This window comes from Sebastes fasciatus, chromosome 7 (assembly GCF_043250625.1).
Source record: "Sebastes fasciatus isolate fSebFas1 chromosome 7, fSebFas1.pri, whole genome shotgun sequence".
Classification (NCBI taxonomy): domain Eukaryota; kingdom Metazoa; phylum Chordata; class Actinopteri; order Perciformes; family Sebastidae; genus Sebastes; species Sebastes fasciatus.
Window position 1 is genome coordinate 14,509,728 of NC_133801.1, and position 27,948 is coordinate 14,537,675.

The window sequence follows — 27,948 nt, forward strand, 5'->3', positions numbered from 1 at the left end:
AAAGACAACACAAAAACACTGCAAAGTGAATAGGATTAAAAACACAAAATGTAGTAGTATACAGTTAGACGCAAAGGTAGGCTAACGTTATGGGCTTGATTTTACAAGATACCGGTAGATTAATTATGCAGTATTACTCAATTAAAGGTTCTATGATATTTAGAGCATTAATATAGCAGCAAACGACTAGCAGAGAATGAAGTCACTCTCCCTCTATGTGTGTTGTAATCCCAGTTGCTCTGTGCTTTGTTTATATAGCCGGCCGGGCCTTTTAGTGCATGTTCCTGCATGTGAGCGTGCCCCACTGACTAGCTCACGGCCGCCGCTCTGCACCGCTCTCAAATGGCGGTTACAGCTGATAACGCCATCTTGACAAACGGCATCGTCGTGGAAGCGTAGCGCCCACCCTCCGGTTCCTCCTCAGGTAAACACGGTTATCTCTGTCAGCACTGTTGCTGTTTTTTGCACTGTCAGCGATGTTAGCAGCATCGCCATGTTGAGAGCCGTGTGTAGGCAATAGATACGCTCTCAATTTCGAACATGTGCAACAAGGGGATGTCAATCAAACGCGGTCTGCACCTGTGCGGGTGCACCATAAGGTGTGCAGTGACTTTTTAAGTATTGATAATTTACTGAACATTCTGGGAAAATCAAGATATATATATATAAAAAAAAAATTTAAAAAATCATGGCTGACTGAGCTACAGCTTCAGGTTTATTGGAGTCCTGGAACTGACAAAATGTAGTAAAAGATTATCAGACAAGTAAAAAATATAACTGAATATATCAATTATTAATACAAATAAAAAGAAATATAAAGTGTTATTCTTTTCCTTTAACTTTCAATCAGTTCGTAGCATAATGCATTATGGATGATTGATGACACACATTGGACTAATCATGGAAGAGTACAATAAATCATAAATCAATAAAAAGTTTTAATTAATATAATCCACTGGTTAGTGGAGAAGGAACAGCATGTCTTTGTATTTCTTTTTGCGGTCCATTTTTATCAGTTTTTCGGGGCTCCATGCTGTGCTCTTCTGTGAAACTAACTTCATGAGGAATTCTTCTCGAGGTCACAATGACATTTTTCTGAGAAACTTGAGAAATGTCAATGTCGAGTGAAGCATAACAGACAAAACACAGCAGGACCAGGTCCGCCCACAGAAATGGCTTGGCCCCTGAAAAGGTCTGATGAAGGGTGAATCCCCAAATCTCCTATGCAAATTAGCTAATAGTTAGTTTAGATCAGTAAATTTCTTCTTCTTTCTTTCGTCCTTTGTTGTTGTTGTTGTTTTTATCTGCAACCGTTGTGTACAGTTTTTTTTTTTTACAGAGGAGGTTTTCATCATGAAAAAGGCTATATTTTAATAAAGCAACAATAATACAATGTTTATTTTTGTTGTTTTAATAAGTAATGGTGAATATTTAAAAAAAAAAAAAAAAAAAAAAAAATTATATTTAGTATGAACATGATTTGTTGGCCTCCATGTGCCCCCATAGCGGCTGGGCCTCAGAAAGCTTTCCCCTTTTTACACCCCTGAGTCGGCCTATGTTGTATTATGTTACTGTAGTTTCATAAAGCCTTTTACCTTCCCATTGGCTGCTTTACATCATTGTTCAAATCATAAATTGAACCATGTTTTCCTGTTTTTCTTCTACATCTTGGGCTCAAAATGAGTGAGTGTTGTTGTCCAAAATATTTCCCCTAATCTTCAGTACTTGTTCTCAATGTCTCTGTCAGTTTCTTGGTATCACTTCATGTCCACATCCAGCAGTGAGCAGGCCACCTCTGCTCTTATTTAACGTAGTACAGTATGCAGTGGTGTTGTTATGCTCTGTGCTGCTGTTTTGCCACATGGGTAATGTGGTGGGTGGTGCCTGTGAAAGACTGAGCTGAGCTATTTATAGTCTCTGCAGTCCTGAGCTGGGCCGCCTTACAGCAGGTCTCCTGGCGGCAGCAGCAGCAGCAGAAGCGTCTGTGTTTGTCTCCCCTCTGCTCTCCAACACTAGCAGGATCCAGCAGGGACCCACCAGCCTCACATATGCTTTAAATCATCAGGTACACTGACAGGTACAGGCTCATTGTTCAGAACCATTCGTGTGGAAAGCAGTTTAGCTTCAGTAGGCTGCACAGGAGGTTCATTATGAACCTGCGAGGATAAAATCTGATCTGTTCTTTGCTGCTGAAACAACATCTAGAAGGCTGATGTAATAATATGTAAAATATTGTGTGATCCACAACAGAAATATGGCCTCAAACAGTAGTTGTTGAATCAATGTCTGACATGATCTCAATATAAATCTGAAATTAGGCTCACAGGAAACCATCTGCAAAATGTGTCACAAAATATGTTAAATTTCTTATTTGTTTAAATGCCCCTGTGAGGGTTTATATTTGTTTTATAATTTAATTAATGTGTTTTATTAATTCTTCATTTAAAGGGACTGTTGTAAGATTCAGAAATGCTTGTTAACAGTGACACCTGTGGCCGTTAAGTCAACGAAAGTCAGCGTCGGGCTCGCACTTGCTCGCTCCACATAGACATGAACGAGCATCGCTCAACACAATGAGGCGACACACGTCAGCTAAAACCACAATATCACTCTATATTTCACCTGCTTGGCAGTAATGTTAGCTGACCAGACGAAGGTCTCTCTATGAATCAATGCTGATCCTAGTGTTGGCTTTTCCTGCTTCAGCCTCCCGACCAGGAACAGGGGAGACACCGGCACCCGGTTTGAGACGATAACGTTACTCGCTGCGGAGCCCCGTCACTTCACAAGACACGGGAAACCTCTGTTGGTCTGTAGGAGCTGCAGCATTTACTAGATAGAACTTCACTAGATATAACTTTGCAGTTTTGGTGCTTCCGTGTAGTTTGTGTTGGAGTCTGAGTCTGAACAGCGTAGCCACACGCGAGCGCGCATATGCGAGCGCGCATGGGAAACCGACCCGGGAGATTTATATGTGTAAGAAGTTACAAACAGTCCCTTTTAAAGGCCCAAATGTAACCCAGATTTTTTCATAATGTTAGATAGGCACAATCGGTCTGCTAACTCTTAAACTACTGTATTAATCAGGTTTACATTTGATTGTTCTCCACAGACTAAAATATAAATTCAGAGAAATAAATCTCCATCCTATCAAGTCTTTTCTGTCAATAATCAAGTTCTTAAAAGACATTTTCATCAAAAGTGAAAAACAAATCTGTAATTGCATTCAAAATCAACTTTTTTTTTCAAGACATTTTCCAGGAATTAGAAATAGAAAGTACTTTTTGTTATTGCTAAAGCTAATTGCTTTTGTACTATTGAAATTTGTCTTTGGTTTGCATGTGCAAAACCTGCTTTTAAAAAAAAGGTACATTAAAACACAACATATCACATCCAGACAGGACTCAATAAAACACATTAAAACACATAGACACTACATTAAAAGGTGCACCAGGTACTCGATTCAGAAGCAGCTTCTGTCCTGACCTGATCCCTAACAGACCTGATGTGACCTATATTCTGTTCACACTTTATAGATAATTAGGTGACCTCCCATGAAATCACCTGGGCATGTCCTGAGCCCAGCTGCAGAGGAATTCACCTGAAAGGAACAACCTCTGCATTGTAAAACCACCTGAATGCTCGTACTGTTTATAGAAGGGTTTATCTGAATAGGAGTGTCATCACTCAGGCCGCCCTCACTGAGGGCCTTTGAATGCCTCGTTTTGTGCTGCCTTTGCACATTGCTCTCCAGCGAGGCCGGCATCGGCCCGCTTTTGAGTGCCTGATGCAGATATGAGGTCACGGGATGAGGAAAAAAAGCCTTCCCCTCTCTACTGAGGCCTGTGGGTACTTCTACCCGAGTAAACAAACAAGCAGGCGGCACTTTGCGTCCCTCAGGGGCCAATGATTCCCCTCCAAAAAGAAGCAGGAGCCACAAAAGCAGCTTTTAGATGCTGGTGCAGACGATCCCCCGGGGACGCTTCGTGGCTCCGTAAAGATCATCAATATCTGGTGCCACTTAGGTGTATAACAGGAGCTTTTAGAAGTGAGACAGCACATTTTTATTTAACAAAAAAAGATATTCACTGCTCTCATAAAGCAGCGGGTTGTTGCTCTTTGTGCTGCGACTCAACAGACTTCAAGGAGAATTATTAAGCATTTTGTGTTGTCTGTGTGATGCAGCTGGAAAAGTAAATTAAAGCAATTAATCAGGGACAGCGGCATCATAACATGGCATGTGGCTCCCTGTTTGTATTATGTTATTTCCCTCAGCAATACTTAAGTGTCGCAGTGGTGGTTTTGTGTCGGTGTGTGTGTGAGTGTGTGACTGTGTGCTCGCTTGTCTGTGCATGATGGATGATTACGCTGTGAGCCATTAGAGACTTTAAAGAGGCTCCTGTGTGAGTGCGCTCCCGAACTGCTGTATTAGTGAGGACCAAAAGTTGCTTTCCGAGAGTTAGGTGAGAATATGAACACCACTTTCAAACCTGTACAGTAAATATGAAGCTGCAGCCAGTTAGCTTAGCTTAGCACAAAGACTGGAAACGAGGGGAAACTGCTAGCCTGGTTCTGTCCAAAGGAAACAAAACCCTCCTACCAGCACCTCTAAAGTTCACTCGTTATATCTAACACGTTATATCTAGTTTCTGTTCAAAAACCGAAGTGTAAAAACGACAATGCGCCAGTCGTTAAGCAACCAGTGGAGACTCCAGGAAGTTACTGGTCAGTAAGATAATCTCCACAAATGAAAACCACTTTTATGATTGCTGAAGTGTGAATGCTATCGGCAGAAGTAAAAAGCTAACATTAGGCTATAGATGAACTACACCACAGTTGCATGAGCACAAGTATACACAACGAGGCTGTAAAGGCGGACGAGTCGCCGTGATGGCGTTTATTAATCTCGTTTAACCGCTTGTTAGCAACCGCCTTTTTTAAGACACATTTAAGGCTTCAAAATTCACGAGTGGGGATATTTATTGATGTATTTTATGTCGTAGAACAAAGCATTAAAATCTCTTAAGCTTGTGTTAACCACAGACATTATTTCATCTAACTAAAAACCCATTCAAAAAAAAATTGACTTCCAGACGAGGGACCTGGAGGTGCTAAAATGCGACCTCATTTCCAGGTTTTAGGACTCATTCCTGCAGCGCTCTATTCTGAAAACTTGAAGCTCATGTACACGGGAATAGAGATTTAAATGTATTTACATAATGTTCATAAATAAACCTGAGATAAACCAATGAAGTGGAGTGTAGTAGAGCTATATTTAGGGTCCTCATATGTATGCAGATACTACTGTATGTGTGTGTGAGCCTGCAGGTCGGAGGTAGCATGAAAGCACAATGCCATGTAAGGTCCTTATTTACCCTCCTGTCTTTATAAAGTGCAGCAGTGTGTGTGCGTCTGTGTGTGTATGTTGTAGCCTGGCGGAATGAATCTACAGCGTTGCATGTCTCTACATGCAGACGAGATGTGAGTGTGTTTTCATCCGGATGGTAATGAGCTTTTTAAATACCTAAACAGACATTTAGCAGCTAGAAATACCATGAATGTGGGCCTTTAAACCCGACGTGACCCAGATGTGATCTTTCCCTGCCGTCACCACATACGTGAACATCTGTAAAAATCTGGGTTACAAATCACATTGCTTGTCCTGCTTTGCACATTTTTGCACATCACATTTAATCATTACACATGTATATTAATCCAGACAGTCGGCCCCTGCCCTACTTTAGCGTCCGCGAGAGAGAGAGACAGACGTAAACGTAGACATCAACACCGAGAGAGGCGGTCAGGTCAATCAAAGAGACAGAGGAGGAGTGGGCATGGCAGACCCAGACAGTGCATGACACCAACTCCTCCACCGCTCTGTTTTAGGAAAAAGAGAGAGAGAGAGAGACGGGGTTGCTAGGAGACCTCACCCAATGCAAACATAGCACCATCTGCTGCAGTGAGATTTGGAGTGGGTTAGCCAAGTCGGACAGAGAGAGGGAGATCAGCCCAGGAGGATCACTGGAAACAACACTACAGGCAGAGACAGGGGAGGACAGGAGGAGGAGGAGGAGGGGAGGATAAAGGATGATAATAGAAGATGAAAGTAAGATATGAGAGTGGAGGGGAGTGGGAATTAGGAGAACAGGGAGAAAGTAAGCATGACGAGAAGCTTGATTAATGTATGATTAAAAGGTGTGATACCCACTCATAACCCTCCTCCGCACGTGAGCATCACCATCCCGTCACCTTCTGTATTAAGGTGCGATGTAAACACTAGTGGAGGCGACACCAAGCTGCTGCTGCTGACGTTGGTTTGTTCCCATTAGTAACAGATGATGCACTTGTTACCATGGGGACAATAAAATGTCCCCATCAGATATCAGTCGCAGCAGGCTTTGTGCCCACGTTATCTGATGACGCCTGGTCAATTCACACAAACATCAACCTCATAATTAGTGTGAATGACTCATTTCTCTCATCGCTCTCTCGCTGTTTTGTTATTGGTGTGTTTTAAGTAGGAGGAATGTGATCAGTGTGCTGAGAGGCACCGATCATCTGCAAAAACAAAACATTAGGTTCACATGAGTTATCTATGTCGCAGACGAGGCTGCACTGATCCAATTCAATCTCTTAAAGGGGCTCTCCAGTTTTACACATGGGCTTCTTAAATCAAACCAATATATAACTTTTTTTTTAAAAACAAATAACACATTATTCTTCTCACAGAAGAAAAGTTGAACACATAAGCAATAAAACAAACCCTTTCTCAGTCCAATACACTGGGCTTTGATATTATTGCCCAACAGAGCCAAAACTACATTACATATTTGGAAAAAAATTGACCAGAATCAGATTTGTTTACATCATACCTTGCCATAAACATTATTATACCATTGAAATGTGTAATGTCTGGGGGGGAAACAGCATGAAACATTTCCTAAGAACTACAAAACGGAGGTAAAAATCAAACTGCAGTGATGGTACTGCCACTGCCGCTGGTGAGATATCCTTGGCTAAAGCTGATTTATTTCCTGTTTCCTGGCATTGAAAAATGAACTTTGATGCTCCAACATCTTAGCAATCAAGTTTGCAATGGCAGATAAAAGAACAGTGGCTAAATCTTTCATCATAATAGATTGGTGCAGGAATGAGTCATGTGTAAATATCATAAATGTTTGTTTATGCCACAGAGCTTATTTTCTGCAATAACCCAAAAGCCAATGGAAAAATCTCATTGGGCGATTCTAACTTCCTGGTTGGCCTACAAAAATACCTCATCCCTGCAGCAACACCAGATAAACTAGTTCTGCTAAAAACTAAAAAGTTTAGCTTTGCAGATGATCAGTAGCTGTCATTTCTGCATCCTCTGATTTTAGAATTTAGCACGATCCCTTTCTTGTCACTTGTGGTCACCATTTAGCAAAGCTGAATCCGCTATAGTCTTGCTTTAAGGCATAAGAAAATAACCCAGATGATGTCACCAGGATTATCTTGAATTTTGCTTTAGACTTCTTCTTCTTTTTTTTATGTAGTAAAGATTAAAAGGCGCAGGCATTCACGGAGCGGCATGGTCCAATGAAAGACGCTACTTAGTTGCGTTACAGAGAATGAATTCCTGTGTTATTGTTGCTCAACTCATACTTGAGATTCAAAATCAGGATATATCAGCCTCTGCTGTATCAATTTTAAATATTTCTAAATATCTCTTGTGAGTCGGCCAACTTAATTAAGGTGCATTGCTAAATCATTGACGCTTTAAAGTGCATCACACTTAAGAGATTTAAGGTTGCATGAGAAAAAACAAACACTATATTCCATACAGATATCAAGGTGCATTTTATTAGATGAAGATCCAATGATATATAGTCAACATCAGCATCCTCCTTTACAAAAGACATTAAAATTGAAACATTTTCAGTAAAAAAGTAGTATCGTACAGCCAATGTGGGGTACCAGAGAGAAAGCATGACATGACCTAAATCATATTCATTCATCATCGTATGGATCATAGATAAAACACAATACATTAACACTATTTACAGTCTGTAACACAGAGGTTGACATGAATGGTAATCCTCATGGTGAGTACAGTAAATAGAATATATTCATATATTAAGATCTTTTGTTTACAAAATCATAATGCATTATATATATATCACAGAGAAAGGCTATCCACAACCTTGGCTTTCAGCTATACACACCCCCTTGTTTAGCAACACGTTGCCCAAGCAAAATGAGATCTTTTGTTTGGTCAATTTATTGTAGATGGGTGGGTTCTTTGGTTGTGCTGGGTTTAATGTCGCTGCCTCCGACTGAGCAGTCAGCTGCTGAGTGTTACTGAAGAGAGTTTAGGTTTGGTTGTAACAGGAGAGTCTTGAACAGCACTCACCATATACAGGGCAACTTCTAGAGCAATGTTAGCCACAACGGGAAACTATGTGTGACAAACAGGGCAACTAATTTTAATTTTCTAACAGGATAACATTTAACCTGAAGAAGAAGGATCTCACAGCTCAAATGGACTGAAGTGAAACTGATTAGACGTTGTATTACAGCACAAGGTTTCATTGCAACTCTAGTACACACAAAATGTTCTTTTCACAAAAATGTGACGAGGACCGAGCACAAAACTGGTCAGAACACTTGTTTCACTTCATGCATGCATTAACGTTGCATTACCACGGGATGGATTCTCTCATTTGAAAATAATACATTTCCACCAGAGAATAATAACACATCCAGCACATTTAAGGGATAGTTTGGGTGTTTTGAAGTGGGGTTGTATGAGGTACTGATCTATAGTCAGTGTATTACCTACAGTAGATGACGGTTTGTACGACCCCAGTTTGGAGAAGCAGACAGGAGTAAAGCAATGTACTGCTGTGGACGGGGCTTTTAACCACCTAAAAGAAACAATATCAGTTTAAGTGTACGCTATATTTAGAATATTTTCACCGCTTTATCTTGCCGTCAGACAGCCCTTTCCAACTGGGAACTGAAGCCGTTGCATCCAGCTATAAAAACAAATTTCATTTTACTTTAGGGTTGCTGGTCTACTGCTGCGTCAATTGGTTAGTTTGTTTGTGTTATTGTATGACTTTGGTTAGTTCGGATTCACCAAAGTCAGCAAGAGTAGACTTGAGACACCCGTGTTCTGTGAGGTAAAATTACAGTTTTTTTCAATGGAGTCTGGTGCATAGATAGCGGCTTCAGCTCCCCGTCAGAAACATTGACTGTATAGCTGTCTCTCGGCAAAAATATTCTAGATAGAGCGTACACTTTTGGATAAGTTCCTCACACAACCCCACTGCAAAACACCCTAACTATCCCTTTATGTAGGATCGCAAAGAAAAAGTAGCATCGAGGTACCTGAGCAATGCTTCCCCTTAATGTTACCTCAAATATTACCCAGGTGTCATAACTCAAAGGGCCATGATACATGAGGAATATTTAAGCTAACTGAGATGGAAGAAAAATGATCTAAAACGTGGGCAAAACCTAAGAAGATAATGTGTTGGCGCATTAAAGAACAAAAGAATAAGCGGTCTATCTAGTGCATTGCTTCATAATGTTGCCCAGTAGGTTTGTTATGTTTTGTGAGGGCCAGTTAGTGAAGATCAGCAGTTAAACAGCAGTCATCCCAGACTGAAAGAGAGCCTAAGAGTGATACCTTTTATACATCTACTGTACACACCTCTGTGGTCATGTATATACCTCGTAACTTCAGTAAAAGTAATACTTTACTTTCTGTGTTAATTTCTTTACTATTTGCATTTTCCCTTGGCCCATGAAACCACTTATGCTTTGGGCATTTGTCAGTTTCTTCAAATCACACTGTTATTTGCACGATAGCAGGGGTTGTGTTCGTATCTGACCGATCACTAGCCTGCAGAGCTTCGTCACCTTCGACCTCCAACAGCAAACAGATGCTCACAGTGCTCGCAAACCTTTTGGGAATCCCAGCCAAAGTTGTTCACCTGAGACACGCTTATGTTGTGTAATTCTATCTGGCCAAGTAACAAAGGTGGACGCAGCGATGCGTCCGCCCGACACCAGACAAACACGGGGAGGATCAGCAGATCACTTTACATGACTCGTTGTATTAAAGGATGAATAAAACCCAGGGGAGCTGCTTTGCTGCTGCGAGGGCAAATTCCTGTGAGGTTTTAGGACAAGCTGGTGGTCGTCTCTCTTTCACTCTCAGCCCGTCCTGAGCTGCATCACTGGCAAGACACGGAGTGAATCCCAGCCAGAGGCCATCAAAGCCACCGCATAACTGGATCAGGATCTTCCTCTCCTCACCATGTTGAGAGAGCGGCCTGGTGGGTGGCAATCCCTGCACCCACCCCCGCGCCACAACCCGACGCCCATGTGCTCGGGCCTCTGTGCCAGGCCTCAGCGCGAGGCCTCATCACTGGCCCAGCTGGCATGGCCCCGATCAGCTGGATTTGCTATAATCATCTTAGGTCATCTGATTCAAGCTGAGAACAGTGAATGCCCGTCAGCTCTTCAACCAAGGCCAATGAACCCCGCCAGGCCGGCATAACCGCCCCGCTTCTGGCTAAATTTCCACTGAATGACCCGTTAACAACTGGTTTTCAACATTTTTGTTAGTACTTAACACAATGGAGGCGTCTTCTAGCAGGTTTAGAGGGAATGTTGCCACCTTTTTGAAGAGTTATATTCAGTAAAAAAAACAAACGTGAGAATGAGACATCTTGCTGGCCAGTCATCTAGTCCTGCTAGCTGCGTACAAGCCTGCCTGTCTGTCTCTCTGTCAAGCTGGGATGTCTGGGACCTTGATGTGTGTTGTTTGTGAGTGTGTACATCAAGAGGTGTGGTAGGGAGGGATGGGCAGAGAGTTACAGAGGTTAATGGTAAATCAGCCAAACCAAAGTCACACACTCACCCACCACACACGACCCCCGTCCCTCCCTCCCTACCATCCGTCCATTTGTCCATCCACCCCCCCACCCTCCCTCTCCTCTGCTGCGTTCGTGTCCCGGTTGCTCGTCCCTCAATCCCAGCCGTTGTCCTTGATCATGTGAGCCAGCTCGATGATGAACTTGCCCTCTTTATACTTCTGACTGCTCTCAAAGGCATGTTCCTGGAGGGCGTGGCAGAGGACAGGAGAGACAGCATTTAAGTCACGTGACAGAGAATAATAACATGTTTATATCTTTGACAGTGAGTAGGATAGTTAGACACAAGGTGCATAAAAAAATGACATGTCCTTTCAGCTGTAAATCCTTGACTCAATCCTGGCCTGTCTCTGCTGCTGGCTCTTTAATGGCAGTTGGTTACATAACCATCAGTCACTGCAGAGGAGCCTGCAGAACCAAATCTCTGACCCGACTGGATCGTCATACCTTAAACTGGCAGGAATCTGTCTCTCACCACTAAAAACAGCAAAACCCAAAAGGCCACAGGTTTGTGCCTCACAACAGCCAACACAGACGTAGAGTCTGTTCTATTTTTGCAGGCTGTAACATGCATTTCTACTTTTGTGGTCGGTGTGTAATCCAAAATTCCTCTGGAAAATATGAATGGGATTTATAAGTCTGAGTCTGAGCAACACAGAAACGTATCAGCTCCACTTTGTGTTGCTCTATTAAGTGAAATACATCAACTAACACCATAATCATTATTTTTCACAGTTTATCATCTTCCTACAGGCTACAATTGTTGACTGCAAAATGTCAATCATTTGAAAAGCATGATTGCAACAGTCATTTGCCAAGCTTACTGAGATACGGTAAGTTACCAAGTAAGAGAATCCAGTAGCAGTTAATGAAAACAAAATAAAAATTCATGATGGCAGGTCGCACCCAACAAGGCTACACGTGTAAAGCTGTCTACACATGATCAGTGGTAAAATTGCTCTGCGCTGGCTGTGCCATTGTTTTCCTATTGGGAGAGCAAACGCTACCCTTGAAATCGCCACCTACCACTGCACTCAAAGTCAACTTTGACCTTGGTTTTTATATACGCATCCCTTTAAAAAAAAAAAAAAAGCCTATATTTTATGTAGGGCTGCCCCCTCTTAGTCGATGAGAGTTATTACTTTTTTCATGTCTGTGACATATTCTACAGATGTAGACATTGAAACTGTAATAATATTGCTGGTATGATGTCAATATACTGTCATTAGAACATTTTCAGTCTATCTTTGCTGTGAACTACACGCAGAAAAATTAGGCGAGACCTCGAATCTCTAGAAGAGATGCAGCTGACACGCAGCCGAGCTGAACCTCGCTGCTCTAACCTGTTAACATGGAAAAAATAAAAAGCAAGAGGTTCCGCAACACTCATGCGCTGCTCATGCATCCAATGTGTGGCCCAGACGTGAGTCATTTTTCATGCTGAATAACTTTATTTCCAAGAACCTTATGATCACATCTGGTAAACACAAGATTTAAAGTGGTGCTTTTGTGTGATTCTTTGTGGAGAAACTCAGTTTCACAGATCTGTCGATTAAATCAACTAATCTTTTAGTCAACAAAATTGTGTGTTAGTCAACTAAGAATTTTGTTGGTCGAGGACAGCCCTAACATGAGGATCATTTCGACACAGCTCTTGTTTTGAAAACTATTTAAAACGTTGCAAAATCAATGCCATACAAAATGACACAAAATGATGACTTCTGCCTCCTGTCCAAGTCCATTAACAACCGTGTGTTCTTGTTCTTCTCACTCACTGTAGGCCTCCCTTGAAAGCAGAGTCACAGAGTCGGCTGATATAAATGTTCTCTCTGTACCTTGCTTTGTCTTTGGCTATTTTGGTTCAGAGCTGCAGAGGCACGTTATCAGATTTCTTGGTTTAGAAGTGCAGTAGGTCAAGCCTCTCAATGGAACTTTGACGACTGCGGAAAATCAATACTGCTGCAACTGATATTAATGGAAACCCTCCATTAAGTCCTATCTAGTGTGTCTGCGTGCTGGTGCATGCATGTGACCTCTGTTTTCTCTGCCTTGCGGGGGTCCTGACAGGAATAGAAACTACCCAGAAAAGTATCTACTTCTGAAGCTGGCTCGCCAGGTGTTGGTACCAGGCGTCACAAGGAAAACAGTTATTTTTAGCCTGAAAGGTTATAGTTGAACACGTAGCGGTGAATGTTATGGTTAGAGGTTAGGCAAAGAGAGCTGGTCAATGCAGGCTTCTCAGAAGTCAAACAACAAGGATACTGTGTGAATGTGTGTGTGTGTGTGTTAACCACTTAAGGATACAGTCACGTGTCCTATAGTGTTAACTCTCACCTCCACGTGGACAGGGTTCACCAGTGACAGCTGCACATGCTCGGCTTGCTTGATATACTGTATGAAGAGAGCTAACATGTGTGGATGCTGTTTAGTTCACCCTGGCATGGGACCTAAAATACATCCTGTAAATACATCCTGCACGTGTATTTTGATATGCTCTATCACAGCTTTACAGAGACTTAGACTGTACATATGGCTCTCTGATATTAGCCAAAGCTACATAGTGAGGCTCTCAATGTTATTTAACTCTGAAACAGTTCAAATAAACTACACTGTCAATGTTCAATCAACATTATTAACACCTAGAAATGTTCAATGTACAATGATCTACTGTTAGAGTAAGTGGTAAACGCCCCTCGGCACCAGAAACCGATGCACGGAGGCATCCTTTAGCAATAGTATGACAAATCGGGCTTTGAAGTAACTCCAATGTAAACCCACCTGCGGTGTTATTCAACGGTCAGAGCAAGTGACGTAGTATCAATAGCGTGAAAGTCCACTAATGGGGCAAACAAAAACAAGACTTTCAACCAGGTGACCGCTGTTCGTGTCCCGTGTGCAACTAAAAGTAACAGTTGACTTATTTTGTCACGTCAGTCTTTAGTCGCGTGACTTGTTAGTATCGTCAGTCACGTGAGTCGTTTTCTGTCGTCAGCCCCGTGAGTCAGTAGTCAGTGAAGTAAACGTCAACCACAACCATTTCCTAACCCTAACTGTGTTGCCTAAACCTAACTTCCTGTAAAAACAAAAGTTTATTTTGAAAGGACACTTGGCATGTAACGAGCGTACATTGACACGCCATCCCCGGTCTGTCCAAAAGTAATGCAAGCGAGGTACCCCGTGCGTCGATGCCGAGGGGCACTGACCGTGCGGCGGTATTCGATAAGTGGGGTGTGAGAATGTGTTGACTGGTAAAAACCTAAAGAGTAAACTACATGCTGATGGTTTTCACTTTCTCAAAACGTTAAAAACTAATCACAAGTCACATAAGATAAATAAAGACTTCTCCTTCATGTCTCCATCTGTTCTGAGAAATCTATCTCATAATTAATTCAGCCCACAGCTGTAACACTGCGTCAACCCAGAGAGAAGAGGAGGTTTAAATATAATTAGGGTGCAAATAAAATTAGGGTGTGCTATAATAACAACCTCCCAGTTTATCTTCCTCTAACCTTGGATGCAGTTTGTGGTGCTCGTGCATGAAATCACCCGAGGGTACTTACGTATTTCCAGCCCAGGGTGGTCTTGCAGTTCTCACAGTAGATATCTGCTACAGCGTGCAGGCCTGTGAGCAGGACTCTCTCCTCTGCAGGGCCACAGCCGACGTTCACCCTGAGAGAGAGAACGGAGGGGAGATGGGATTGTGGAGAGGAAAGTAGAGAGGAAGGAAAAACAAGCAGAGACAAAAGTTACAAATTATTTTTGTGCAAGTGGTTCAAGCTGCTCTGTTGTACTGTATGATGTGTTCAGACTGAGTCACTGCCTCACACCCAGTCACACAGCGCGTACTGACAGGGCGCCAGGCCAAGGAGCATAGATTCAAACAGCCTAATTTTCACACTCAATTCAGCTGCTAGTGACTCCGAGGCACAGGCTGGTTTAAACAAACACAACTACTGTGTGGAAAAATATGCATTATTAACCTATTTTGAAACACCTGAGCATTTTAGATCACTGTTCGGACAAAGTTGTCACTCATCTGGTGATTGCAATGTGCTTTCCTACGCTATGACAAGAGTGTGTGGATGAAGCATTAAGTCAACTACTCTGGCTCTTTATGCTACGTAATGTTACTACTCGTTTTAGTCATTACTGCAAAACCTTACCTAAGTGAGTCCGCGACTTGTCGAAAGTCAGTTTAGTTTATACGGAAGTTAGCAAACTGCAACGGTACACATAAAAATGGCGGCTGCTCGGATCATCCTGCTCAAAGAGTATAGACGCAAAGAGATGAAACTCTGGTGTTTTTTTGACAATAGCCGCTGCTGCCATGTTGGACTTTTTTGGAAATTTTGGAAAACGCTTATTATATTTATAATATTTTATTGTTCAACATTGTTGTTCAGGCCATTTCGGTAGAATATGACAATAGAAGTGTAGCTTTGCTGCTGGGCGCTGATGTAAAAGTAAAATGTATATCAGCTTTTATTGTCACACAATACTTTGTACACGTCACACAGTGAAATTCATTCACTGCATTTAACCCATCCTAGTATTAGGCTACTATACAGCGCCCAGGTTGCAGTGCCTTGCTCAAGTGCACCCTGGCAGTGCCCAGGAAGTGAACTGGCACCTCTCCTGCTACCAGTCCACAGTCCGTACTTGGTCCATGCAGGGACTTGAACCGGCGATCATCCGGTTCCCAAGCCAAGCCACGGACAATTAAGCGAACAATTAACTTTCACTTCTTGGCAATATATGTTCTTTGTCCCGCTACATTTATTTGAATGGGAATGTCCGTTCCACTCCTATATTCTATTTCCATGGTTTTTCCTGACACATAACATCAACCAGGTGAGTTGAAATGCAACAAGAGAGGGCTACTCACACTGAGTTGAACAGGTAGGCTCTGCCTTGGCTGCCCTGGAACGACTGCAAAGACGAGATGAGACAAAGATGAAAAGGCTGAAACAAGAATAGGCCCTTTCATACAGTACAGTAACTCTATAAAATTATATAAGCACACTATTATATGGCCATAGTGCTTCAGTCAGATAAGAGAGAGAGGTTTGGTTTCCTTATAAAACGCCCACATGTTGATTTGAGACAGGCCTTTACTTTAATAGAAGCTCTTATTTTAAAACCTGCAGACAAAATCTATTTTAATATCGACTTTAAAATGGGGCGCAGTCTCCCAGTAACAGCCCATATGCTACTGATAACATCATGGTTGGCTTATGCTTAAGTGGCTTTACCACTATGCGTTTATTGTCGTGCAGGCCTTTATTTTCCACAACATGAGAGCTTCTATTGATGAGACACGTTAAACCAATTCATGTTGTGCAGATGTGTTAAAGAGGTCTTTGTGCATAGGTGAGCGGCGTTTTCATAATCGCTCATGGAAAAAGTGATTCATAATCCAATTCACTAACCAGTTTATGTCATAATCCATCCACACGTAATAGTGTGGCGGCGGCTGACAAAGACATACAGGTGCTCAGCCTGTTGTTTGTTTTCATAATTCCTCATCCGTTCTCCCTCTTTTTTAATCTTCAACGCTTGTCCTTTTAATTGCTGTTAATCCTTCGTCAATTATATTCTGTATTATTGATCGTGCTATAATGAAAGAGACAAAAACTATACAGTAAATTGCTTGTCTCTAAAGTAAAACATTACCTGTGATAAAGTACTTTTTCAGTCTGTAATAATTAGCTGCCTGAATGTAAGTACTGCCTTAATGGTTTCCAGGGGCAACCACGGTTGGTAAGATGAGTCAAGTCACCGGCGGTTACCTTGGAGATGAGCTCGTCGTGGTTGGCCAGGTGAGCTCGGCAGTGGATGCAGCTGTACGTCCGGTGGCAGCTCGGCAGGTACGCCTGGAAGGTCTTGGAGCGCGTCATTCTGACCATGGGCGGAGTTGGCGGGCGGTGCAAGAAGGGACTGCCAGCCCAGGTCGGCTCACAAGGGAAGCACCGCAACACACAGGTGAGGGCCGTGGTGGGCGGTGGGTTGGGAGGCGAACACCTGAGCACAGGGAGGATAATAAAAGAGCAGCTAATGGTTACATGGTTGTGTAACAGCTGCTTCTTTAAACTGATGCTGTAAAGTGAGCCACAGGTGTACTATTGCCGATGGGATTAGTCGGCTCTGTGCGTTCAGAGAATTCTCCAACCTGCTCGCGTCTTTAAAACCTCAAAGAGCAAAGATGTGATGAGACATCATGCATTATTAATGAGTCTGTGTTCCAGGCTGAGTCACTACATTTCACATTTCAGTCTCTCAGAAACTGAACAAAGAAATTCTACTTTAATTCTACTTTAGGAGAAGAGATTCAAACATGGTACAGATACAGGTTTCCACCACACAGGAAACCACTACTTCTACCAAGAGGCCAAAAATGAGTCCTAGTTGATCAAGTGGACAGTTTTGGGGACCAAACAGGGACAGAAAAAACCTCAATTGGCAGCTATTTTGATAATTGCTTAGTTAAAGTAATTTTTTAACATGCTAGCGGCGCAGCTCAAGGGATGACAATGTCAGTCCTCCACCAAAACATCTCAACAACTACTGGATGAATTGCCATGACAATTTGTACAGACATTCATGGTGCTCAGAGGATGAATCCTGACTTGGCCATCCACTTCTCCTCTAGTGCCACCATAAAAGCAAAAGTTTAATTTTTCCAATGCAGGTAGGCTATCTGCCAGTGGACAACCTCTGGTTCTGTAAAGTGAAGCCAATGCCGAAGTGCCTTAAACTTGCATTCTTTCTAACAGCCAGCAGGATTCGACTCCTCTCGTTGCAAAAAGAAGTCTGATTGTACAGAAGTCTATGAGAAAATGACCCTAATTCTCACTTGATTTATTACCTCAGTAAACATTGTAAACATGAGTTTATTTAGCATGATGTTTACTTTGTAAATTATGGTCCCATTTAGAGTAAAGTAGATGATAAACCTGGGTAAACTCGAGGCTTCAAAACGGCAGTCCACAAACCAATGCGAGACATCACGGTGACTACGTCCACTCCGGTGCAGACAAATGAAGCCAATGTGGATGTGCCAAAAACTGCAGTTCATTCACTGGCTACTTGAGGCTGGCTCCAAAAGTGAGTCATTTCTCATAGACCCCCATGTTAATATACCCAACTTTACAGCAGAAATAAACATGTTTACAGCCTGGTACAAAAAATGGTTTTGATCTCCAGCCTATAGCTAATTTCCCCGTTCATGACAACTGTACCGGGGTTTTATATAACTCACCCATTTACATTATATTAAGGCATAAAGTTTGGCATAATTGTGGCCGTGGCCTTTTTGAATGACAGGTGGTTGCTGTACCAAGTCACTAGCTGTCTGCTCTGCTGCGTCAGCCGGTCCTCAGCTCCACCAACGATCCACCTCTTTGCCCATTTTTGGATTAGCTGTGAGTTGTCATCACTGCCAAGATGTCGACAGCCGGAGCCGCCCACTCCGAGCATCACAACGGCTCTTTAGAAACCTATGCGTGACGTCACGGAGACTACCTCCATATTTTATACAGTCTATGGTATTAATTAGCAAATGTTAACATGCTAAACTAAGATGCTGAACATAGCAAATATTATAAACATTGACATGTTGTGTGCATGTCGGCATGCCGACATTAGCATTTAGTTCAATGTATGTAAGTGCAGCCTCACAGAGCTACTAGCGTGGCTTTAGACTCTTAGTTCCAGCTTCTCAAATATGACGATTTGTATTATTCAAGTCAATTTCAAGTCAAGTTAATTTTGTTTATATAGCCCAATATCACAAATTACAAATTTGCCTCATGGGGCTTTACAATCTGTACAGCATACGACTCCCTCTGTCATTAGAGCCATGCATCGATAAGGAACAACTTTACCCGAGCCGAGAAACCTCGGGAAGAGCAACCGAGGAGGGATCTCCCTCCTAGGACGGACAGACATGCAATAGATGTCATGTGTACTACATAATAACTAACATACAGTAATAATATTACAACATAGACACTCCATATAACGAAAATGATCCATGATCCATCATTTTATTATATCATTGTGAATTGAACTCCTCTGGGCTTTTGACTGTTGGTCGGGCATTTAAACATTTTTAGATCTGGTAGGCATTTTTCACTCTATTCTGGCATTTTATAGACCAAACAATTAATTTGTTGTTAATTCATGCGGCAGATCAATTGATTATGAAAACAATCTGCACTGACTGTAATTCAATGCAGAACACACAGCCAGCAACGCTATAGCTCCCATTCTGTGTTTAAGTCTATGAGGCTGCAAAGATAATCTGCTTAGCGTAGCACAACTGCGAGGATCGTGCTCTGCTCACTCCATGATATCCAAATAGACCGAGCCCTTAAAATACTTGCGCTGGTGTGCCCTGGTGACTGAGAAGATTAGTGGGCTGGTCTGGGAACCCATCCCAAAGGCTCGGGGCCAGGAGGACAGGAGGGTGTTTTGACTAACTGTACAGGAGGTGGTTCGGGGCCTTTGCTCTCTACTTTGTGCTGCAGATATCATCTTTGTGGTTTTTTATTGCTTAATGCAACTTTAATTGTGATTCCAGCCCCGTAGCGATGGTGCTGAACACAGACTATCAATCGCAAGATTTAATCTAGTTTTATTCCCCAGAGCTACTTTTCATAAAGCTGTTGAGGAGCCTCACTAAAACAGTATATACACCTTTTATTGTCTACCTGGCTACTATTCTTTCTAATTTAGTTTAATGTATCACAGTAAAATATAAAAACATGACCCTTCTAACTAAATACTTTACAGGACTATGGCTCTATAAGATTCTATAATGACTTGAGTTGTTTCATCGTCATCAGACTGTCTCCTCTACTTCCTGTACGTCTTTACTGAACCATCTGGAAAAACTAATAAAATACTGAATGGGAACAGGAGGCCTCTGTGAGTTCAGGACAAACAAGAGAGAGAGAGGCCTCTTCACTGCTCTGCAATATGATTGTTTTTAGTGTCGGCGGCTGATAAAGGCTCCAGTGCTGAGGGGAAGGACCGGGGGATATAAATAAATAAGGCGGTGAGACGTGCCCTTGTTTTCTCTACTCTGACTCGGTGCCAGCGGCGTGGGATAGGGGCACAAAGACACGCTCAGTACAGTTGCCGGAGTGACCCCTGACACACACACACACAGGCTGGTGTTTAACCCGAAGCGTGTTTTACCCTTTCGGTCATTTCAGGACTGAGGACAAGGAAGAAGTTTACGTAGGATCCTCTGAGATCTGATCAGAATATTGAGAACTGCCATACAGAACTGGCACACAGATATTTACTTACATAATTAGAGACGTTTGCCACTTAATTATTTTATATTTGGCTGCTGTGGAACTTAGAGCTGAAATGATTAGTGAATTAATTGATTAGTCAATTGACAGAAAATGAATTTGTATAATCTTTTAAAGGAACAGTGTATAACATTTCGGGGGATGTTCAAATTTTGGGACAATTTCACAAACTGCTGCGAGACTGTGTTGTATCTACATCCACCATGTTGCTCCGCCATGTTTCTACAGTAGCCCAGAACGGACAAACCAAACACTTGCTCTAGAGAGAGCCTTTCATGTTTTTACATTAACTGAAGGCCACCTTAAGTTCTCCGACACACGTGTGAAACTGCGGAGCCGCAGAGTGCAAAACCGTGGTACTGCCAGCCACCGTCTGACTTCCGTTGCTCCTAAAGTAATGTTATTATGGTACGGATGGCCTCTGAGTGAGATGAACGGCTTACCACGGGTTTGCACTCGACGGCTCACGTTACCGCAGTCTTGGGAAGGGAGGAGTGAGCGGAGGGGTACTCAGTTGGTTGCAATCTGCAACCACACCACTAGATGCCACCAAATCCTACACACTGCCCCTTTAAATGTGAATGTTCGCTAATTTTCTAAGCCTTTTATGATAGTAAACTGAATATATCTGAGTTTAAGACAAAAACAAGCCATTTAAATTTCAATTAATCAAGAAAATCTCTTACATTTGCACAAAGCTGCCTGATTATAGCTCAGTAATTAGTCTTATAGGTAATCTAGGAATGTAAGCTTCAAACTTAAGCTTCAAATTTAATTACATTAAATTCAAGCTTCTTCTTTAAAGCCTCTAACGCTGCATCTGCTACAAGTCACTCAGGATAAAAGTACAGGCTAAATATCTTAAATGTAAATATAATGTATAGACGAGGAGCTGTCCGTCACAGCTGACAGGCGAGATGTAAACTATTATCGAAAGTTCTGTGGGATGCTGTTAACTGTCAGCATGTTGTAGTGCATCATGATACTAATGTGCCCTCAACAGACAGACATTCAACAGCAGTGCTGGATTATAGTAGTGCATGTGTTACACATCTTCTTGTGGGTCATACATAATCCATGTGGAGTTCTCTCTGTGTATTATCTGCAGTCGGCCTCTGAAGAATCATTACAGCTATAACAACAACAGTGTGTCAGTATATGTCAGCGGCTTTGGATGAAAATACGTCATACTCATGATTAAAAATACAGTCATTTGCTGTTTTTTTTCTTATCATTTTAAACTGAATATATTTAGATTTTGGACTGTTGGACATTTTGAAACTCAACTTGAGCTCTGGGAACTTGTGACAAACATTTATTCACTCTTTTCTGACATTTTAGAGCAAACAATTTAATCGATTAACCGTGAGAATAATTAGCAGATTAACTGATAATGAAAATAATCTTTAGTTGCAGCCCTATAAATAGGGATGCACTGATCTGACTTTTTCAGTCCTGATACTGATAGTGATAATGATACCGATACCTGGGCTTTGAGTATCGGCCGACACCGAGTATCGATCCGATACGTAAGGGATCATGTACAGCGAGCCGGTCATTGTTGTGAAATAAACCCCTTAAGGGCAACGCTGAGTCTCCCTGTCAGTGTTTATTTCACAGAAATGACCCGCTAGCTGTAAATGATCCCGCTTATTACACAGCTACTTACTTAAAAAATCAATAATTTTATACAAAAACGGTCCGCCAGAGTCCGACAACAGAACTGCATCCATAGCAACGGTCTGTTATCCATAGCAACGGTGTGTTATACATAGCAACGGCAGTAGAATGCCGTGATTGACCAATCAGAATCGAGTATTCAACAAAGCCGTGTAATACCAGCGTTTAATTAATAAGCTGTATGTCTCACTATGTGGAAATGACTGGGATCATTCTTTTATGTGTAAGGCAACATCAGGCCTGACTTAAACATTGCTTTCTTAACTTTGTAAAACAAAATGTAATAAATAAATACATAGATATAAATTTACTGAACTATTGTATATGTTATTTATTATTAAAAATAAGTAAGCATACGTGAAATATCTCCAAACAGTTGACATGTTTGTTGTTAGCTCCCTCAGCCAGAGGTGGGACCAAATCATTTGCACTCAAGTCCCAAGTCCTAAACTTTGAGTTTCGAGTCCTAAACAAGTCATCATGTGTTATTCACCAAACGCAATGCCATTTGTGTCACTGTCTGTAATTTTTGACACGTACGTTTTGTATACTGCAGTCAGTTTTCTGTTGACCAACGCATAGTTTCTGTACGCAAACTAAATTGTCTTTGGTATCATTTTATCCAACTGCCGCTCATTTACGTAACGTTCTTCATGGTTTTCTCCTGCAATTTGATTGGATGCTGTCGGATTTGTTCAAACAAAGGGGATCTGGGGAATTAAGTGTCGACTTACTGCGAACGAATAGCGTTACCGTTAGTTGATTCAGGATATGAAGGGAAATTTGTGGCCCACTTGTTAAACAGCATACTTTTTAATCTTTGGGCTTGGGGGAAGGTATCAAAAGGCTCAAGTCCAAGTGAAGTCACGAGTCATTGGTGTTGAAGTCCAAGTCTAGTTGCAAGTCTTTTTTGATTTTGAAGTCGAGTCATCAAATTTGTGGCTCGAGTCTGAATCGAGTCCATTACATGTGACCCCATTGTCAACGATATCCAGCTATTTGAGTCAGTATCGCCCCAATATCCCATATCAGTATCAGATTGGTGCATCCCTACCTAGAAATGTTATGGCTTTGGTTTAGCAGTAGAACCCGCCGGTGTGAGAATAACACGATAATGTCCAAGGCAAAAGCGTGTAATAAGAAGAAAAACTTATTTTGGTTTATTCCATACACATTTTCTAGTGACTGACTTTCAACGCTGAAAAAAACTTAAGTAACTGTAAAGACAAGAACACCACCGAACATAAAGTACAAGAGAAAGCAGGTCCACGCTTTAGTACCACATTAAACAGATGAATATGTCCTTCACTATGACGCTGTTTGACATTTCAAAACAATTAGTTTCCAAGAACAGCACAGCACTCATCTTGGTGGGTGGACATGCTTTGAAACTCATTTCGCAGGGCAACATTGTTTGAGGGAACAAGGATGCTGACGCGCTGTAAAACGCTGACGCAAAGAGTCAATCAGGGCTGCTTTGCTCTGAAAAAAACCCTCTTTGACAGAATAACAAATTGCATAAATGATCAAATGACTAGAAGAACTGGTCGCTGCGATCCAGATCAGACGGGTGCCAACAGCAAGAAATTTTAGCAAAACTGACTGTCTGCATAACGTCAGTATGTGTCTTTGGTGTTTGTCCATCTTTTATCTGTTTATTGCTCTCCGTCTGTCTCTATGCCTCTCAGCCTGTTTGTATATTTATTTTTTCTGCTGTCACTCTGTCTATTCATCAGTTCTGCCGCGGGTCGTTTGAGGTCACCGAGCCGTCCATTCTGGTCATTTCTGGGTGTCATCACAAAAGGCTACGTGCCACGAGTCTCAACAGCCAAAAAGGGCCCTTGTATCCCAACAAAAAACCTTTGTTATGTAACGCACTGATGCTGCCGCTGCTGATGCTGCTTCTGACAATGATCGAGAGGAGGAGGAAAGGATACAAGGGGGGAAAGATGAGAGTCAGACGGGGACAGAGAGGGAGTTAAATGAGAAGAGAGAGAGAGAATGAGGGAAGAAGCAGTGTGTGTCCCTTCAGCAGTGGATGAGCTATACTGCCCACGAGCTGCACCGACACGATGTCTGTACTTCGTGTACTTTCATTCTGCTCTTCGTTCAGTCTTACACAAAGGCCAACAGCATACAGCAGCATGACATCACTCACTAGAGGAGGAAAAAGCTTCCCTCTGCCCCCCCAACCATATCAAATCTCACTGATGAGGCGATGCTCCTGCATCCCAGGTGTGTGTGTGTGTGTGCCTGGTTACTGTTGCTATGTTTCATCCGTACTCACATCTAATTTTCTGTCTCTATTTCGTCCTCTGTGGCGAGGAGGGCAGCTTGTTTTCAGGTACTTCAGGCAATTGTATTTCCTTACAGAGTTGAAGGGACACACTCTTTAAAGGCTCATTACCTGGCTTGTTCATACGTATAATTTCTGTTGCATTTCTGTGTGGCTAACAGATGATAAACAGTGAGAGTGTCAAAAAAAAGTGACAAAAAACGAAGTGGGTGATGTGACAACAGACCTGTTAAAACTGCAGGCAACACGTTGGACTAGGGCTGTCCCGAATACCACTTTTGGGCTTCGGCGAGCTTCGCGGTGCAGCGTTTTCACCACACTACTGTACACACACTCACCTCTACACGCAGCAAACAGCGATATCTGTCTGAGAATAACTAATAATAATTAATGTTGAATATGAATAATGATTAATGTGGCATTATTCCTTATTTCATGAGCTATTTGGGGATTTATACTTTATTATTACATACTTATATATAAAAGATTTAATAAACAAAGCATTTGAATAGTGCTTTGAAGCATTGTGCGCAACCTTTGTTTATGTATGCAAGTGAAGGATCACCTTTCAAGGCCTGCAACACTCTGACCCCCATCTTCGATCCCTGTGTATCGACTCCTCACATGATCAATAACTATCTCTGCATGCACGCTTTGCAATGAAAATAGATCAGTGCCATGATAAAAGTGTCTTAAACTGTCTCACATGGGCTTTATTTAGTTTTTTTTGGGGAGGGGGGGTGCAGCATTTCCACCTGCTGGCCTAACTGTCATTGACTTGTATGTGATGGTTGAGATGTCACGTGGGGCTAACACATCAATAAATACACAAAAACATGAAGGCTTAAGGTTTACAGTGTGTGTGTGTGTGTGTGTGTGAGTGACAGAGTGTGTGTGTGTGTGTGTGTGTGTGTGATTATTGAATCAGGTCACAGGCAGTGGCGCACTTCATCTGGGGCAGAACTTCAGCCACCAACACGCAGCAGCACAGATGGTGGGGATGCCTCAGCTCAGCAATGCTGAAAACACACACACACACTCGCACACACACACGCACGCACGCACGCACACATGTACGCACGCACCACCCCACTCTGAAAAGCTTTAACATCTGCAATGACTTTTTTTTTTGCAGATATCGATGAGAAGCAGGTGATTGTCGTCAGAGCGTGTGATCACATGCTTGTATTACATGATAACCCGCATTGATCACCTCTACTGTAAAGGAGGTGCACCATCACGACCAAGCGCGCACACAGTGATGACGATGGCGCATACGTGCATGACTGCCACCACCACCAACACACAGCATGTGTCCTAATAATAACAACCACTAGATACTGTAGCTCCACTGCAGAGCAGACCTCAGCAAAAAAACATCAATCCAGGCATGATAAATACATATTACTATCATGTGATACATGTTGTTGTTGTAATACATGCTGCAACCATATTCTTATATTATGATATTACAGGCATGATAAATACATATCATGTAATACATGTTGTTGTAATACATGCTGCAACCATTATTCTTCTATTGTGATATTACAGGCATGATAAATACATATCATGTAATGCATGTTGTTGTTATACATGCTACAACCATTATTCTTTTATTGTGATATTACAGGCATGATAAATACATATCATGTAATGAATGTTGTTGTAATACATGCTACAACCATATTATTGTATTGTGATATTACAGGCATGATAAATACATACCATGTAATGAATGTTGTTGTTGTAATACATGCTACAACCATTATTCTTTTATTATGATATTATAGCACGTGTGAAAAGTTGCCTCAGGTTAAAAAGTAGGCTATTGCATGAGCTGTAGCTTGCATCACTGTATAATAAAGGCTGGAATAAGCTTCATAGAGCGATATGAAAACAGTGCGTAACAACAAAATGCACCACAGTGGGAACAAAATAACGCAGAGGAAGAAGAAGTCATTTTTACCTTTGAAGGGAAGAAAAACCAGATCTCCACGTAGCTTAGAAAATGCCTCCTCGTTTTCCTCCTGGCAATGCCAATCCTTAAACCCCCTTTTGCATTCCTTAAACAGGCAAATTGTCCTCTTCTTCTCTGTCTCTGGGCCCTGGCAAACAAGTCCTGCAGAGACGCAATGTTTTGACGCGCAGTGATGCCCAGCAGAGTTTAGATGAGGCAGCCAGAGAGAGAGAGAGAGAGAGAGAGAGTGGTGACAGAGCCAGCCGGAGCGAGAGGGTTCACTCCAACTCACTTCCGCCTTCGCAGGAAGTCCTTTTGTCAAAGGTAGGACAGCTTTCTTCTGTTTTTCTGTAAAGTCGTGTCTCATTACTTAGGTTGCTTTTAGACGTTTAGCCACGTGATATGAAGACGCTTGTTGGTGTGATTGCTGGAAGCATTCACATTATGTTATTCTACTGAGTTTATTTTTATTTTTCGTTAGACCACTTTTTTTGCATCGCTACTCGTTCCACATTTTTTGAAACTCCATTCAAACATCAAAACGTGCAGCTCAATTAGTACATGATGGCTATTACTTTTCTCATTCATAACTTTCATATTTTCAAAATTATTAACCATAATTCATAAAAAAAATCTCCATTGAAATGAATGGAAGACATGTTCAGAATTTAAAATTGTTTAAGCATTTTCAACTCTTCACTGCTCATTCATACTTTCACCTAGAAACTCCATTCAAACTGTAAAATGTTCCACATCTTCCATAGATTCTGGCTATTATTCAACTTTCATTCATCCCATTTGTACTTTTTGAAATATTTAACTTTGTTTGGAGCTTGAAGCTTGGAGCTTAAAATCCCCCCTTTTGTATGTTAACAGGAAACTAGGGATTCACCTATTTTTTCAAAATAAAAGCCCCAGAAGGTAACTTTCTTAACAGGGAACTCAGAACTAACTATTTATAAGGCTTCAGCTGCTTTTCATGCAATTACAATTTTTATTTACTGATTCATAATCTTTTGATTCTGATTCTGTATCCTAAACCAGCAATGCAGTTTAGCGTCAGCAATTCAAAAACCTTAAAATATTCCACATCATTATACACTATTGATATTATTCAACTTTTCAATGAAATTCATACAAATTAAACCCATTCCCACTTTTCCACTATTCCTACTACTTCACCTTCTTCTCCCAACATTTAAGCCAGCATTACAGCGTAGCGTCAGCTCTTCAGAAACCAGCATTCACACCACAATTTCTTCAGAAATTGCTTTTCTAGTTACTTATACTGTTGTAATACGTAGACATACTAGCTAATATTGTGTTTAAAGACACGGTAACAAGACAGTTACCATAGCAACTGAGCCTCCTTTCAAAAGAAAAGTTCACATTTATTACGTTTTCTAACATCCCAACACAGCTTTTTTATAAAATTAAATTGGAGGGTTGTATTTGGTTACTTTACTAATAACCTAGTGGTAAAACTTTACCGTTATCACGACACGACAGGTCATATTCAGCGCAAACTCCGTGAAGACGTGAGTTATCTTGACGGCCGGAGTTGATGATCTTTGGCAAAAAGAAAATCACACTGGAACGTTGACTTGATGAATGAGTGACAGCTGTGTCAGCCAATCAGCGAGCTGATAAGGCATAGCAACACTGCGCTGATTGGTCGAGAGCAGAAGCGAGTGACCAATCATGTCAAATTTGTTTAATGAATTCTCCATGAATCAGTGTACACCACTTTAGCTACATGTGAGT

General features: G+C 41.7%; 1 protein-coding gene and 1 long non-coding RNA gene across 3 annotated transcripts; one reads left to right on the forward strand and one right to left on the reverse strand.

Moving 5' to 3' along the window:
* The first annotated feature begins 322 nt into the window (after positions 1-322).
* LOC141771470 (uncharacterized) lies at positions 323-25,494 on the forward strand. The gene is made up of 3 exons (XR_012594723.1): positions 323-424; positions 25,153-25,218; positions 25,360-25,494. It is a non-coding gene; the product is annotated as an uncharacterized LOC141771470 (long non-coding RNA).
* Positions 10,957-27,760, reverse strand: ypel2b (yippee-like 2b). 2 transcript variants are annotated; one of them, XM_074641796.1, is made up of 5 exons: positions 27,675-27,760; positions 16,715-16,946; positions 15,811-15,854; positions 14,486-14,594; positions 10,957-11,110 (listed from the first exon to the last, which is right to left on the reverse strand). In XM_074641796.1, exons 2-5 carry the CDS (start codon positions 16,829-16,831, stop codon positions 11,021-11,023), a joined length of 360 nt encoding a protein of 119 aa, XP_074497897.1. In that variant the 5' UTR covers positions 16,832-16,946; positions 27,675-27,760; the 3' UTR covers positions 10,957-11,020. The 2 variants fall into 2 exon arrangements, with proteins under 2 accessions (XP_074497897.1, XP_074497896.1); XM_074641795.1 differs by lacking the exon at positions 27,675-27,760 and adding an exon at positions 26,194-26,334.
* Between the last annotated feature and the right edge of the window lie 188 nt (positions 27,761-27,948).

What these genes read in the sequence shown, in the direction of transcription:
- ypel2b (XM_074641796.1), bottom strand. Translation starts at nt 16,831, where the DNA reads ATGGTCAGAATGACGCGCTCCAAGACCTTCCAGGCGTACCTGCCGAGC. An exon ending in GCCTACCTGTTCAACTCAGT is followed by an intron (nt 14,595 to 15,810) that starts GTGAGTAGCCCT and finishes TCTCTCTCTCAG; the next exon opens with GGTGAACGTCGGCTGTGGCC. An exon ending in CCACCCTGGGCTGGAAATAC is followed by an intron (nt 11,111 to 14,485) that starts GTAAGTACCCTC and finishes CACGCCCTCCAG; the next exon opens with GAACATGCCTTTGAGAGCAG.